The 15,946-nt window shown below is 40.3% G+C and overlaps 1 protein-coding gene across 1 annotated transcript in view; it reads right to left on the minus strand.

The window, feature by feature from the left end:
- LOC144086777 (lysine-specific demethylase 6A-like) overlaps window positions 1-15,946 on the minus strand; it is a 29,239-nt gene that overhangs the window by 5,816 nt on the left and 7,477 nt on the right. Inside the window, exons 12-26 of the mRNA XM_077616880.1 lie at window positions 15,666-15,885; window positions 12,567-12,704; window positions 10,777-10,905; window positions 9,795-9,866; window positions 9,610-9,711; window positions 8,491-8,901; window positions 6,795-7,342; window positions 5,609-5,738; window positions 4,017-4,122; window positions 3,723-3,928; window positions 2,558-2,616; window positions 2,419-2,493; window positions 767-915; window positions 565-679; window positions 290-477 (exon numbers count right to left, since the gene is read on the minus strand). Of these exons, the coding sequence (XP_077473006.1) occupies window positions 290-477; window positions 565-679; window positions 767-915; window positions 2,419-2,493; window positions 2,558-2,616; window positions 3,723-3,928; window positions 4,017-4,122; window positions 5,609-5,738; window positions 6,795-7,342; window positions 8,491-8,901; window positions 9,610-9,711; window positions 9,795-9,866; window positions 10,777-10,905; window positions 12,567-12,704; window positions 15,666-15,885 (2,648 nt within the window). The remainder of the gene's footprint in view (window positions 1-289; window positions 478-564; window positions 680-766; window positions 916-2,418; window positions 2,494-2,557; window positions 2,617-3,722; window positions 3,929-4,016; window positions 4,123-5,608; window positions 5,739-6,794; window positions 7,343-8,490; window positions 8,902-9,609; window positions 9,712-9,794; window positions 9,867-10,776; window positions 10,906-12,566; window positions 12,705-15,665; window positions 15,886-15,946) is intronic.

Genomic DNA, 15,946 nt, shown 5'->3' on the forward strand with positions numbered 1-15,946 from the left:
ACCACGGAGAACGGGGGCGCTGTTGCGACATAAACACCAGTTGATTCTTTTATTTCAAATTGCACTTTTGTTTTGAAGGCAAATTTATACAAATAAAGCCTGTCCAAATGTCTGCATTCTTTTGATTTTTTACAGTCCAATATCCTGTTTTGGGTGGTTTTTCAGAGGGTTGGAACCAATTAATCAGTTTTTAGTTCATTTCTATGGGAAATGTTCATTTGAGTTACGAGTAAATCGACATACGAGCTCATATCTCGCGGTACCACTGTAATGAAGGGAATTTTTGTACCTGTGAGGGGCCCCACGTTCCAGGCGATGTTGTTGCACCAACCAATGGCCTGCACCCAGTGGACCGTCCCCGTGTTGAGCCAGACCAGGTCGCCGGGGCGCTGGATGAAGCGGTAGACCGGCACGTCCGCCTCGTACAGGTCCTCCAGGTTGGGCCACCACGATCCCATCAGGAAGTTGATGTTGTTCCTGTCGGGAGGGGGGGGAAGGGGCGGAGCCACGGCGTCAGTGAGGCGGGCGGGGCACGCGGGGGCGCTGGCTCACTCACTCACTCACTTTTCGCAAAAGTCGCTCATGACGCCCCAGTAGGCCTCGGGGACGGCGAACCACTCGCAGTCTCCCGGCCCGATGTTGATGTTGACGGCGCAAAAGTTGTTGTGCTCCTGGTGGCCTGCGGAGGGCGATAAAGGGAACGTTTGGACGGAACGGACCGAGGGCGGATCTGGGCCCCCGGCCCTCCCCCGTTTCGGACACCCACCCGCTATCCGACTTCCCGGGACCTTCATGTAGAGCTGGACCGTGTTCATCCCCAGGATGGTGTGACCCACGTGGCTCAGCAAGTTGCCGGCCGACACCACGCGAGCGAAGGCCGGTAGTTTGCTCAGTTCCTGGAGCTGCTGCTTCCACCTGGTGGCGAAAGACAAGAAGGCGCTTAAGAAACACTTTAGGTGAACAGGAAGTGACACAAAAGTGGTCAAAAATCCAATGGAATTGCTTCAGAATGTTGACATTTTCTCATTCCAAAAAATGAGAAGAATAACCTGGGGGTATACAGGAAGTGAAGCAAAAAAAAATCAACAGGAAGTGCCACGGGAGTGGCCAAAAATCAACAGGAAGTGACATGAAAGTGGACAAAAATCCAATGGAAATGCTTCAAAATGTTGACATTTTCTCATTCCAGCGAATGAGAAACGGAATGCCTGGGGTCAAACAGGAAGTGACGTAAAAAATCAACAGGAAGTGACATAAAAGTGGCCCAAAATCCAATGGAAATGTTTCAAAATGTTGACATTTTCTCATTCTAGAGAATGAGAAATAGGATGCCTTGGGTACACAGGAAGTGACGCAAAAAAACAACAGGAAGTGACATTGAAGTGGCCAAAAATCAGATGGAAGTGCTACAAAATGTTGACATTTTCTCATTCCAATGAATGGTGAAAGGTCTCAAACGGAATGCCTGGGGGTATACAGGAAGTGATGCAAAATTCAATAGGAAGTGACACGGAAGTGGCCAAAAATCCAATGGAAATGCTTCAAAATGTTGTCATTTTCTCATTGCAGCAAATGAGAAACAGGATGTCTGGGGGTATACAGGAAGTGGTGCAAAAAAATCAACAGGAAGTGATGCAAAAAATCAACAGGAAGTGACGTGTAAGTGGGCAAAAATCATATGGAAGTGCTTCAAAATGTTGACATTTTCTCATTCCAGTGAATGGTGAAAGGTCTCAAACAGGAAGTGATACCAAAAAAATAGACAGGAAATGACCCAAAGTCAACTGAAATGAAAATGGAAATGACCCCCAACCCACCTCCAAATGCCCTGAAATCAACAGGAAGTGATGCGGAAATGATAAAAATCTGTGCTCCAAAAGTTTCCAGACTCGCATTCAGGGTTCAAACTGGTGTGCCACAAAAATCAGCAGGAAGTGACCCCAAAAAATCAGCAGGAAGTGACCCCAAAAAATCAGCAGGAAGTGACCCCAAAAAATCAGCAGGAAGTGACCCCAAAAAAATCAACAGGAAGTGACCCCAAAAAAATCAACAGGAAGTGACCCCAAAAAAATCAACAGGAAGTGACCCAAAAAATCAACAGGAAGTGACCCAAAAAATCCACCAGGAAGTGACCCAAAAATCCACCAGGAAGTGACCCAAAAATCAACCGGAAGTGACCCAAAAATAAACCGAAAATGACCCAAAAATCTACCGGAAATGACCCCAAAAAAAAACAGGAAGTGACCCACGTGTAGACGAACATGAACAAGGACAAGAGCTCAAAATGTGTCGGAATAAAAGGCTTAAAAGGGGCTTGTTTTTTTTCTCCTGGAATTTACCATGTCATCGTCACAATTTAGGTTAAAAACAAACAAACAAAAAAAGGTGTGGGCGGAGCCTGATGGCGGGCAAACTCACTTCCTCTCGTCCGACACGTCGATGTTGGTCCCGAACTTGATGTGCTTCAACGGTCCTCGTCTTTTACGCGAAACGCTGCCAAACGACAAGAAGGTTGATGCAACAACGGTCACGGCGACCGCTCACTCGTTTGTCGTACCTCTCGGTCGCCGGCTCGACGTCGCAGGGTTCCTTCAACGCCTTCTTTTCGTTCTCCTCCTGGAAAAAAAAAGGGAGACGTTTCAAAACAATGGATTGCTTTAAGTGCAATCTCGTCAATCCTAGTCAACAAAATTGGACGCGTTATGCCGTCTGTGGCAGAGGATGCGTTTCAAAAAATAAAATAAGAGTGCATTTTACAGCCTGCGATAGGCTCACGTGCAACAGGGGCACAAATAAGTCTGCAATTAACGATGACTAATTAGCCCCCAAATTTCAACACCCTCCATTGATGAATAACAAATAAGTGGCACTTTAAAGTTAGTGTTCACAAGAAGAACAGCAATGATTTGTCAAGTCTGTCATTTCTTTAGCCGTTTTTTCATTTTTTATTAGTTTTTTTTTTTTTTTTAGATGCAATGACTGTATTTTTCATATTTGCATTTTTTTTGCCTTTGGTGTTTATTCTCTTTTTTTCCCTTTCAATTTGATTTTTTTTCTATTTTTGTAAAACGATTTATACTTTTTTTGCCTGAATGCCGTTTATATTTTGCACAAATTTCTAAAGTTTTTGCACATGTATTTTTTTGCATTTTTTTCAGCCTTTGGTGTTTTTCCTCTTTTTTTCCCCACCTGCAATTTGACTTTTTTTTCTTCTATTTTTGTAAACCGATTCATACAATTTTTTTCCACTTTGAGTGCCAGTTCCAATTATGCACAGTTTTTGCACAAATTTCACGTTTTTGCCCAAATGTCACGTTTTTGCCCAAATGTCACGTTTTTGCCCAAATGTCACGTTTTTGCCCAAATGTCAAGTTTTTGCCCAAATGTCAAGTTTTTCGCACAAATGTCAAGTTTTTGCCCAAATGTCAAGTTTTTGCCCAAATGTCAAGTTTTTGCCCAAATTTCAAGTTTTTCGCACAAATTTCAAGTTTTTGCCCCAATGTCAAGTTTTTGCCCAAATGTCAAGTTTTTGCACAAATTTCAAGTATTTTTGCACAAATTTCAAGTATTTTTGCACAAATTTCAAGTATTTTTGCACACATTTTTTCCCATTTTTTTCTGTTTTTTGGTGGTTTACATTAATTCCGACAAAACAGGATTCCCTTTAACAGCGTAACAATAACAAACGCCCCTCCCCCCGCCCCCCCGGCGAACCAACTGACCCTGAGGGACTCCTGGAAAGAAGCGGCCTGGTACTGCGCGTACTTGGCGATGGTGGCGTGGGCCCGTGCGCTCTCGCATCGCCACATCTTCTTGGTCCCCGTGGCGTCCCAGTTCTCGTCGGCGGGTTGCGAAAGCTGCGTCCAAACTTCCACCAGGTGCTCCGGGTTGGCCTCCACCAGCGTTTTGGTGGAAAAAAGACCCAGGTCTGCACAAAAGCCCCCCAAAAAAAGACATCTCAGCCCGTGTTGTTCCAGATGCCGTCCCACCCCGAAACGCCAGGGGGCGATATTTACCGAGTTTGAGCGCCCCGGCCAGTCCTCGGATGACCGTGACGGGATTGGAGGGATTGGTGCAGAACTGGTGCAGCGGTGGGAAGAAAGCGTCTCTCTTGTTTTCCAACTAATTCAACAAAAAAAAGGGAACAATCAGAGAAAGCCCGGGTACAATTTAAAATGCGGGTAAATACACCCACATACGAGCTCATTGAGATCCTATCTCAAGGTATTACTGTATTCCTAATGCTACAAGGAGACAGCTAATGCTAGGCTATAGGGCAAGGGCCGGACCATTTTAGATATAATATTTAGATTTTTTTTTAATAAATGGATTAAATGAACCGGATTAAAATCCCTGAATATTCCGTTTTTTATAGATGTAAAACAATGATTATTTTAGCTTTTTTTATATGTTTTTAGATTTTACAAAATGATTTTTGAACTAAAAACACAGAAAAAAATGATTAAAAAATGACAATTATGGACTAAAAGAACTGGATTAAAAACCCTGAATATTCCGTTTTTTTATAGATCTAAAACAATGTTTATTATATCTTTTTAAATATATTTTTAGATTTTACAAAATGATTTTTGAACCAAAAACACAGAAAAATGGATTAAAAATTTACAATTATGGATTAAAACCCTGAATATTCAGTTTTTATAGATTTATTTTAGCTTTATATATATATATATATATATATATATATTTATTTATTTTTTTTTTTTTTTTGATTTCACAAAATGATTTTTGAACCAAAAACAGAAAAAATGGATTAACAAATGACAATTATGGATTAAAAGCCCTGAATATTCCGTTTTTTATAGATCTAAAACAATGTTTATTTGATCTTTTTTTAAATATATTTTTAGATTTTACAAAATGATTTTTAAACTAAAAACACAGAATAAATGGATGAAAAAATTACACTTATTGATTTAAAAGGGGGTGAAATCAGGAAATGTAATATACACGTCTATACTCTTCATTTGAATTTGATCCTAAAATAGAAAGTCACCACTCATGATTGACTTTCCCGGGCCACACAAAATGATGCGGCAGGCCAGATTTGGCCCCCGGGCCGCCACTTTGACACCTGTGGACTAGGGCAAGTGGAGTTCTGACTGGAGTTGCAGCTTCTTGTGGGTTTTCTATGGGTACTCCACTTTCCTCCCACGCCCCAAAACCACACCCACTAGGCTAATTGCAGCCAAACTTATTCCTAGCTATGATTAACTCTCCTTTGTCTCCACCCATTTAGGGTGCTCATGGTTAGCTGGGCTCCGCCCCCCCCCCCGGGACCAATGTGAGGATAAGCGTGCTGGAAAATGACCGCACGAATAAATATTCTTTACATTCTACGGGTACTCCAGTTTCCTCTCACTTGCCCAAAAACATACATGCTAGGCTAATTTAGCATTCCAAATTGTCCTTTGCTATGACTGAGTGTTTTTTTTCCCATCTAGTCGATGCCAGCGATTGGCTAGCCACCGATTCTGGGCGTCCCTTGCCCGGCCGGGATGGGCTCCGGCACCCCCCCACCCCACTCCCCCCGAGCCGAGCCACGTGAAGATGAGAGGTTCGGAGAATGAACAAATGGGCTACTCACGTAAATGCTGGGGGTGGGCGGGTTGAGCTTGTCTTTGGGCAGGGTGGGCACGGGGGGCGGGGGCAGCCGAGGGGGCGGGCACTTGTCCAGGAGGATGCTGCTATTGGAAAGCCCGTTCTTGCCCAGGTTTCTGCACAAAAAAAAAAAAAAAAAAAAAAAAAAAAGTTACAGGTGTTTTCACATCAACAGGCGGCTGCACTTCTACTCCCGTCCACTAGTCGGCAGCACCCGGGCGCCGCAATTTGCCTTCTGCCAAAGTGACTGAACAAAGGAGTGCGCTGAAATCTACTGAGAGGTTAACTGCTATTTCTAGCAGTTCACATGGTACTTAGTGGAAATACTAATGAGATGCTAATGAGATGCTAATGAGATGCTGGATCTTTTTTTTTGCCTAGTATAAAAGACTCGTGACTTCAATGGTTGAGTAAGAAAAAATATATATCACGTAACCTAAACTGTTTAAGCCACGGGTGTCAAAGTGGCGGCCCAGGGGTCAAATGTGGCCCACCGCATCATTTTGTGTTGGCCGAGTAAGTCAATGATGAGTGCTGACTTTCTGTTTTGGGATCAAATTCAAATGAAGAGTAGAGATGTAGTATATTAAATTTCCTGATTTTCCCCCTTTTAGATCAATCATTGTCATTTTTAATCAATTTTCTGTATTTTTAGTTCAAAAATCATTTTGTAAAATCTAAAAATATATTTTAAAAAAAGCTCAGCATATTTTTAGATCTATAAAAATGGATTATTCAGGGCTTTTAATCCATAATTGTAATTTTAAAATCATTTTTTTCTGTGTTTTAGTCATTTTGTAAAATCTAATATATATATATATATGTATACAAAAAAATAGAAAAGTGTCTTTTTAAAAGGTGGGAAAAGGCGTTTTGGAAAGAAATGTCTTTTAAAAGAGGGGAAAAAAACTTCTTTTGCAAAACTGCTTCAAGTCACATGACACGCCAACAGTTCCCTTCCGAAACAGCAGAGGGCGCTATTTAACTATCCAAAAGGCCATTAAAACGAGAGCTTCTGCTGTGAATTGAAGCATTCTTGCTCACAACCGCAAGAAAAAGCACTGATTCGATTTTTTTTCCACTCTTTCTTTTGCAAAACACACTTTTTTCTCTTGTTTCTCCAATTTAGGCACAATTCGACCTCCATTAAACGATGTTTTTCTCTTTCTTACCTGCAGGCTTTCAGCACGTCCGTAGAACTTGGATAGATGGACACGGACGACGACGACGCGGACGACGAAGACGACGACGAGGAAGAGGCGGAGGAACCGCCGCCGCCGCCCCCGTGCGGGGGCGTGGCCTTCAGCCGGGCCAGGGCGGGCGGCTCCGCCTTCAGCGGGCTCCGCGAGTCCTCCGACAACATCCCGCCCTTGCCGTTGACGGCGACGCCCGCCTGGGCGTGTTCCGAGAATTTGGGCGAGGAGGGCGAGGGCGTGGCGGCGGCGGACATGGCCGACACGGGCGAGGAGGCGGCCGAGCTCCCCCGCGCGTCGTCGTCCGCCGTCGTCGTCGCCGTCGAGGGCTTGGGCGCGACGGGATCGTCCGCCGAGGGCGCCGCGGCAACGGTGGGGGCGCCGTTTTTGGTGGCGGGCGAGATTGAGGTAGAGGAGGGCGGGAGAGAGGGCGGGGGCGGGAGGTGTTCGGGCGCCGCCGGACGGGGCGGCGTTTTGTCCGAGCCGTGGTCCGAGCCCGCCGGAGGAAGCGGATGCTTTTGGAGCACCTGATTGGGGGGGAAAAAGGGGCGGAGTTAGAATTAAAGTTGTCGTTTTAGACGTAAAGCAAAGGTGTCAGACTCGGGTTGGTTGGCGGGCCGCTTTGATGTCAACTCCATTTCATGTGGGCCGGATCATTTTAGATAGAATATTTTGATATATTTTTTAAATAAATGGATTAAAAGAACTGGATTAAAAACCCTGAATATTACATTTTTTGTAGATCTAAAAAATGTTTATTTTAGCTTTTTTTAAAATATATTTTTAGATTTTACTAAATGATTTTTGAACTAAAAACACAGAAAAAAATGATTAAAATATTACAATTATGGATTAAAAGAACTGCATTAAAACTCTGAATATTCTGTTTTTTATAGATCTAAAACAATGTTTATTTGAGCTTTTTTTTTTTAAATATATTTTTAGATTTTACTAAATGATTTTTGAACTAAAAACAAAGGAAAAATGGATTAAAAAATTACAATTATGGATTAAAAGCCCTGAAAATTTGGTTTTTGTTATAGATCTAAAACAATGTTTATTTTAGCTTTTTATTATATATTTTTTTAGATTTGACAAAAGAATTTTTGAACTAAAAACACAGAAAAAAATGGATTAAAATATCACAATTATGGATTAAAAGAACTGGATTAAAAGCCCTGAATATTTTGTTTTATATAGATCTAAAACAATGTTTATTTAGGTTTTTTTATATATATATTTTTAGATTTTACAAAATGATTTTTGAACTAAAAACACAGAAAATGGGATTAAAATATTACAATGATGGATTAAAAGAACTGGATGAAAAGCCCTGAATATTCCATTTTTTATAGATCTAAAAAATGTTTATTTTAGTTTTTTTTAATATATTTTTAGATTTTATCAAAATTATTTTTGACCTAAAAACACAGAAAAAAATGGATTAAAAAATTGCAATGATTGATTTAAAAGGGGGAATATCAGGAAATTTAATATACATTTATACTCTTCATTTGAATTTGATCCTAAAACAGAAAGTCGCCACTCATCATTGACTTTCCCGGGCCACACAAAATGATGCGGCGGGCCACATTTGGCCCCCAGGCCGCCACTTTGACACCGATGACACATAAAGGAAGCCGAATGGACGGGGAGGGGGGAGGAGGGCGCTTACCTGAGAGGAATGGAGGTGCGGCGTGGCGTCCGTCTGTCTTTGCGTGCTTGTGCAGGTGTGAGGTAGCGGTGCTGCGTCGCCGGCGGCAACGGCGGCGGCGGCGGCGGCTCGCAGGTAAGGCACATCTCCGTCGGGCCCCAAAGCCGCGGCCCCCGGCTCGTTATTACTACTACTACCGTTACTACTACTACTGTTACTCCGACTCTCGCTTCCTCCCGCCGCCGCCAGGTGGCGGTGCGTCCCGGGACCGGGACCAGAGGGTCCGTTGGACAAAGGTTGAGGAGGGGGTCGGTGGGGCCGGGCGTGGAGGGCGGGGTTCGGCGAGGGGAGGGAATTAGCGGCGCCGGGGGCGCTGGGGCCGTTGGAGAAGGGGGGACGCGACGCCGGACCTCCGGATGCGTTTTGACGGATCTGCAAAAAAAGGGGAGGGGCAAATGAAAGGAGGTCAAATTGTCAGATGGATTGGTGTTAAGGGTGACAGGAAGTGACACGGGAAGAGCCCAAAGTCGCCTCTGAGTGCCCTCAAAGTGACTTTGTGTTAACAGGAAATGTGTAAAAATGAACAGGAAGTAACCCGGGAAGGCCCGGAGCCAAAATGGCAGCCAATTTGACTTGATTTTTGAAAAAATGTAGGAACTAAAGAAAAAAAATGCAAGGAAAAATATAGTAAGTGATTTGACATGAACAGGAAGTGGCCCAAAAATGCCCTAAAATCAAGGGGGAATTATTATTTTTGTTTTTAAATAAAGGGACTAATACCAAAATGTAAGAAAAAAACACGACCACTGAACAGGAAGTGACCCGGGAAGCCCCCAGAGTTGCAACCGAGTGCCCCAAAACCAACTGAAAGGGATTTTGCGCTAACAGGAAATGCCCAAAGATGAACAGGAAGTGACCCGGGAAGGCCCGGAGCCAAAATGGCAGCAAACTTTACTTGATTTTTGAATTTTTTTTTTTTTAAAATGCAAGAAAAAGTAGAGTAAGTTATCCAACATGAACAGGAAGTGACCCAAAAATGCCCTAAAATCAAGTGGGAATTATTATTTTTGTTTTTAAATAAAGGGACTAATACCAAAATGTAAGAAAAGTACACGAGCAATGAACACGATTTGGGCCTACCTGGTGTTGACGCGCGACGGCCAACTGAGCTTCCAGCTGCTCCAACATCTGCAGCTGCGGGGCCTTCAACGCGCCACGGTTGTTCCGGAGTTGCTCCAACAACTGCGGACAAGAGAACGGAATGGCGATTGGTCGGTCGATTGGTCGCTGGACTCGGAAAAACGCTAATGGGAAAAGACAGTCACCTGCAATTTCTGCGGAGAGAAGCACCAGTTGGGAACGGCTTGCTGCGATGGATGGGGTGCCCACGAATCTGCCTGTTAAAAAAAAAAAAAAAAAAATTGAATTCACATCTAATTTTTATTTTTTTTAAATACAATCTTCGTATTCAAGTCAGTTTTTTAATATTTATATATAAATAAATATATATATATATATATATATATATTAATACAATCCACATATTCAAGTCTGTTTTTATTTTATTTTTATTTTTTAATACAATCTACATATTCAAGTCTGTTTTTTTATTTTTATATATTTTTTAAATACGATATAGGTAAGTCTGTTTTTTATTTTTATATATAGATTTTTTTTTAATTTAATACAATCTACATATTCAAGTCTGTTTTTTATTTTTATATATTTCTTTAATTTATATATATATAAATTTAATACAATCTACGTATTGAAGTCTGTTTTTTATTTTTATATAAGTTTTTATTTTTTTTAAATACAATCTACATATTCAAGTCTGTTTTTTATTTATATTTTATTTTTTTAATACAATCTACGTATTCAAGTCTTTTTTTATTTTTTTTATTTTTTAATACAATCTACGCATTCAAGTCCTTTTTATTTATTTATTTATATATATATAAATATACGTATATATATATATATAAATTTAATACAATCTACGTATTTAAGTCAGTTTTTTATTTTTACATATATATTTTTTTTAAAATACAATCAACATATTCAAGTCTGTTTTTTATTTATATTTTATTTTTTTAATACAATCTACGCATTCAATTCTTTTTTATTTATATATATGTATATTTAATACATTTACGTATTCAAGTCTGTTTTTTAATTTATATACATATACATATTTACACACACATATATACACATACATATATATATTATTATTTTTAATACAATCTACATATTCAAGTCTTTATTTTTATATATTTAAAAAAAAATAATGTTTTTTTTTTTTACCTTATCCGGACTGGAAGCCCGCTTCCTCTTGGCCGGGCAGGATTGGTCGTCGCTTTGCGCCATGGCGGCCACGTGAGGGGGCAGCGACTGAGCCGGACCGCCTTCCGCCGTGCGGTTGGGTTTGCAGGCCTGCCGGTCGGCCAATGGGGAGGAAGATGGCAGAGCAGGCAAGGTGAGGGGGTGGGGCCAAATGAAAAAGCAGCAAGTGGGAGGAGCCGTCGATGCGGGGGAGGGAAAAAATAAATAAATAAATAAAAGACCATTTGGGAAAATGGTTGAAAATGAAAGTGGCCAGAAAGTAAGGTAGAAAAAAAGGGACATCGGGAAGGAAAAACAAAAAGAATGATTGGTTAATAAACACAGCGAAGAGGAACAAGTCCAAACGGCGTATCGGCCACCATTTTGCTTTCGAGAAGACGCGTGGCGAGTCAGGGCCCCCCGTTAACGTGACACATACAGACAAAAATAAAAATAAAAAATAACTTTCCATGTGGGAGATGAACTGAAAATCAAATTTTTGGGGGTGCTTAAAATTGGAGATTTTATTGGCGAATCAGACTGCTGCATTCAAAGTAAAGTGCAGGAGAAATGGTCGTTGTGGCGTTAGGCAGCCACTAGATGGAGCTGTGCGAAAGGGAAGGCCATAGCGCGATTAATAATGTTTTTAAAAACTATTACGTTCTCCTAAGGATTGCAAATCCGTCTTTGTACGTGTTTTGGGAGGAAATAAAGACTAACAGGCTGCCCTTCCACTTGTGTCCACTAGGTAACAGTAGTAACCTAAAATGTAGTGATCATGCTCGGACGCACGAGGGCGCTGTTTCGCAGCTCGAGTCTTATATTGAGTGCAATACATGCATCATTTACAATGCGTTTTTTTTTTTTTTTTAGAATATTTAAGCAGGTTTGGACTCAAGCAGAAATGTTAAAAATGAGAGAAAATTATAAGATGATTTATTAGTGCCTTAAAATAAATAAAGTATATGAAAATGTGCCCTGTGCTGCTGAAATCGTTCCCTTTGGGGTTATTATGTGAGACGTAATACCCTGCTTGTCCACCAGATGGCGGCAAGAGTGGTTTTACCAGGGCCGACTGCCATCCACTTTTTTTTTTACTTTTACTTGTGTGTGTGTGTGTGTGTGAAAATGTGTCACGTTGCATTTGTACAGGTTTTAATGGCTTAATAAGGGGAATTGCAATTATTAATAAAGGGAGAATTAAGCCGAGGTTGCCAGATATGCAAGAGGGAATCTTGAAACATGGATAGTGGTTGTTTTGAGACAGCCAATGAGAGCCCAGTAGAGGATAGCGAGGTTTTAAAGTGAAAAACAATGCATCTGCGACAATATTTTCAAAATAAAATAACGGATAAGGAAATGCATTAACTTTTTGGGGGGATTTTCGATGTTTTTTGTATCTCCACCCACTCATTTGCCTATAAAATAAATTATAACATGAAACCTAGAGGCATTCGTAAGTAGTTGGTTATTTCCTGTTTTGCACTAAGAAAACAACCTTTATTGGACGAATAACTCACTTCCTGATATTGACCCTTTGTGTTTAGATTCATTAATTTTAGACTTTTAAGTGAGTAAATACATGCCATTTTGAATTTATACGTTCTTTTAACTTTTTGGGGGAAATTTGTAACTTGAAACGTTCGTACCGAGAGGCATTTGTAAGTAGAGGTATGACTGTATTTATATGTAAATCCTGATTTTTTTGCGTCGGGCGGAGGAGTGTGTGGGGGTGGGGTTTGGGGGGGTGGGGTTTGTTCAAAGGGTCTCACCTGCTGTGGCGCACTGCTCAGGCCTCCCTGCCTGGAGGTGAGCTCAGCCGGGATTGGTAGACTCCACGCTTCGTCAATAAGGGGGAGCATTTTACTTTTACTCTGTGGGCTACTGAGCTGGGGGTTACTCAACTGAGCCTAGGGGAATGGAAAACGACGTGAAAAAACAAAAGAAAGGAAAGAAAATAAAAAGAAAAATAAAAGAAAAAATAAAATAAAAACCCAAAACCTGTCCTGGAATCCAGACCATTAGGGACGACGGAGAAGAACGTTTCAAAATAAGGTAATACCTTGACATACGAGTGGCCTATCAAATTTGAGGTAGGAGGAAAATTGGCTCCAGTTTTTTTAGCTTGGTCTACAATGTCTTCTGTGTCTGTCTTGCTACTACTACAAACAAGAAATTTCCCAAATTAAAATTCTAAATTCCGAGCTAATTTTTGCCTTAAGATACGAGATAAATTTGACATATGAGCATGTGGACTTCCTGTGTGTGGCTCCAGTTTTTTATAGCTAGGTCTACAATGTCTTCTGTGTCTGTCTTGCTACTGTAACCTACAAAAAATTGAATACGGGATGAAATAAAGTTATAATCTAATCTAAATTTTTGCCTTGAGATATGAGACAAATTTGACATACGAGCTTGTGGACTTCCTGTGTGTGGCTCTAGTTTTTTTAGCTAGGTCTACAATGTCTTCTGTGTCTGTCTTGCTACTGCAATTAAGAAATTTCCCGAATACGGGATGAAATAAAGTTATAATCTAAATTCCGAGGCAATTTTTGCTTTGAGATACGAGACAAATTTGACATACGAGCTTGTGGACTTCCTGTGTTTGGCTCTAGTTTTTTTAACTAGGTCTACAATGTCTTCTGTGTCTGTCTTGCTACTGCAATTAAGAAATTTCCCGAATACGGGATGAAATAAAGTTATAATCTAATCTAAATTTTTGCCTTGAGATATGAGACAAATTTGACATATGAGCTTGTGGACTTCCTGTGTGTGGCTCTAGTTTTTTTAACTAGGTCTACAATGTCTTCTGTGTCTGTCTTGCTACTACTGCAACCAAGAAATTTCCCAAAAACGCATCTCCCTAGCGTAAAGATATCTACGAGCCCGGAGCTTTTGCATTTTTTTTTTACTAGAGATAGCGTGACCAAGTGGATAACCCGCAAAAAAGCCAACTGAATGAATCTACGTGGACTTGAAAGCAAAGCTAGCATCATATGCATAAAAAAAGACACTAGTGGCTAGTTCAATCATTTTAAAAATAACGAGGCATGGAGAAGCCAGGAAGTCCCGCCTCCAAAGCCACAGTGGACTACATTAACATTTTAGCCTTGTTTATCGCACAAGAAGGTTTAAATTTAGTGTCACGTAAGATTAAAACATATTTTTAAGTGTCTGTATAGTCATTTAAGTTCATTTTAGTTCAATTTAAAGTTTGTTATGTTGTTATAATGTCTCCCTCGTACTGAATAATGTCACATTTTAGAATTAAATATCATAACCACCTGAATTTGAACCAAAAAAATATGTTTTTCCATCGTGATATCCTGTTTTTGGTGTTTTTTCAGAATGTAAAAACAAATTAATTTATGTTTAGTTCATTTCTATGGGAAAAGTTGATTTGAGATACGAGTAAATTGACATAAGAGCTCAGTCCCGGAACGTATTAAGCTCGTATGTCAAGGTATGACCAAAAAAGGTTGGCAGGATTCTCACTTTGAAACAAAAAACGCCCACTTTAACCCCTTCATGCCTGAAATTGAAGTTGAAAAAGATTCATTGGGAAGGTAAAAGCACAATAAAGAACATTTACTTGAAAAAACAACTTCCAAAGCAAAAAAATAGACAAATATATCTAATTTACATGCATTACGAATCAGAATTTTGATCAAATTCCCACTACAAACGGATTGGACGTCCATGGCAGCCGCTAAGCTAAATGCCAAAAATCCTGCTAACTTTTTATATATTTTATTTTTTATTCTTCTCCGTCCCGTTGTGTATTCTCGCTCCAATAAAACCAAAACAAAAAAATAATCAAAGAAAAAGAAAGAAAAGAAAAAAAAACGATGACCTCAAAATGATCCAAAGTAATCAGCAATGGTAACAAGCACATGCCAATTAGCATCATGGCGCTAATGTGTGAAAAGTTGCCTTGCTAGCTAGCTAGCGTCTAAGTGAAGGGAGCGTGGAGGACAGGACAGGTCGCCGTGTTTATAGAAAAATGATTGGGAGCGTGCGGGGGACAAATGCTACACTTTTGAGGAAAAGTTAAATATTATACGATAAGGAGACGTGGCGGGACCTGCTGTTTGTTAGCTTAGCTTTATGAGCTAACGGGCTAAATGGAAATGGAGCAGAGTTTCTGCTAGTTTATCAAGTCGTTGTTTTCGGATTGTAAGTCGCACGGGAAAAACGATTTGTAAATTGTGCCCAAAAAATATATATATATTTTTAAATATTAAAATACTTTATTTTTATTTTTCAGTATTATGCCATTGATGGTCATTATTTTTATACTCTTAAATTGCTCCAAAATGAATGAAACTTAACCAGAAATGCATTTTTTGAAAACTTTTTTTATTTAATTAATTTTTTAAATTAAAAATCTGAGGTCTTTATTTAAAAAAGAAACCTTATAACACGTTATTATTCCTGAATTAATTAATTTATAATTACAATTGTCATTCCAAAAAATTAAAAATGACTAAATACCTCACCTTTACTTTATGCTCATTTAAAAAAAAAATAATAATAACAAAAATACATAAATACTCAGCAATGACTTATTAAATTATTTTATTTAGAAATAATTATTTTTAAAAAGCAGGGAAGTTAAAAAAGGGCGTAAAAAAATAAATAAATAAAAATAAATAATTCATCCGAATCTACTAATTTCTTGTCATAAATTCCGCAAAGAAACATTTTTTTTCCTAAATATAAACGGCGGAAAGGACACCTGGCGGCAATTTTTAAGGGCGCCATCTTTTACCCAAACGGCGAATAAAGTGCGACTCACATTCCGAAAAGCCGAGGAGGAGAAAAAAGGCCCAGGCCCTGACCCAAAATGGCCGCCCCCGCTCTCCACTCACCTGCAGGCATTTGATGCGGTGCGCCAGGACGGCGGCGTTGGCGCAGGCCTTGCTGCGCGTGGCGTTGACGTAGCACTTGATGGCGTCGTGCGGCTGGTTGCACGACTCGTACAGCGTTCCCAGGTCCATCCAGGCGGCGGCGTGGCTGTGGTCCAGTTGCACGGCGCAGATGTAGGCCTGGAGGGCGTCCATGGGCTGGTTCTGCTGCTGGTACAGCACCCTGGCGGACCAAAGAGCGTGAGACCAAGCCAAATGCAATCGACGTGTCGCTTCCTGTTGCT

This window comes from Stigmatopora argus, chromosome 1 (assembly GCF_051989625.1).
Source record: "Stigmatopora argus isolate UIUO_Sarg chromosome 1, RoL_Sarg_1.0, whole genome shotgun sequence".
Lineage (NCBI taxonomy): Eukaryota > Metazoa > Chordata > Actinopteri > Syngnathiformes > Syngnathidae > Stigmatopora > Stigmatopora argus.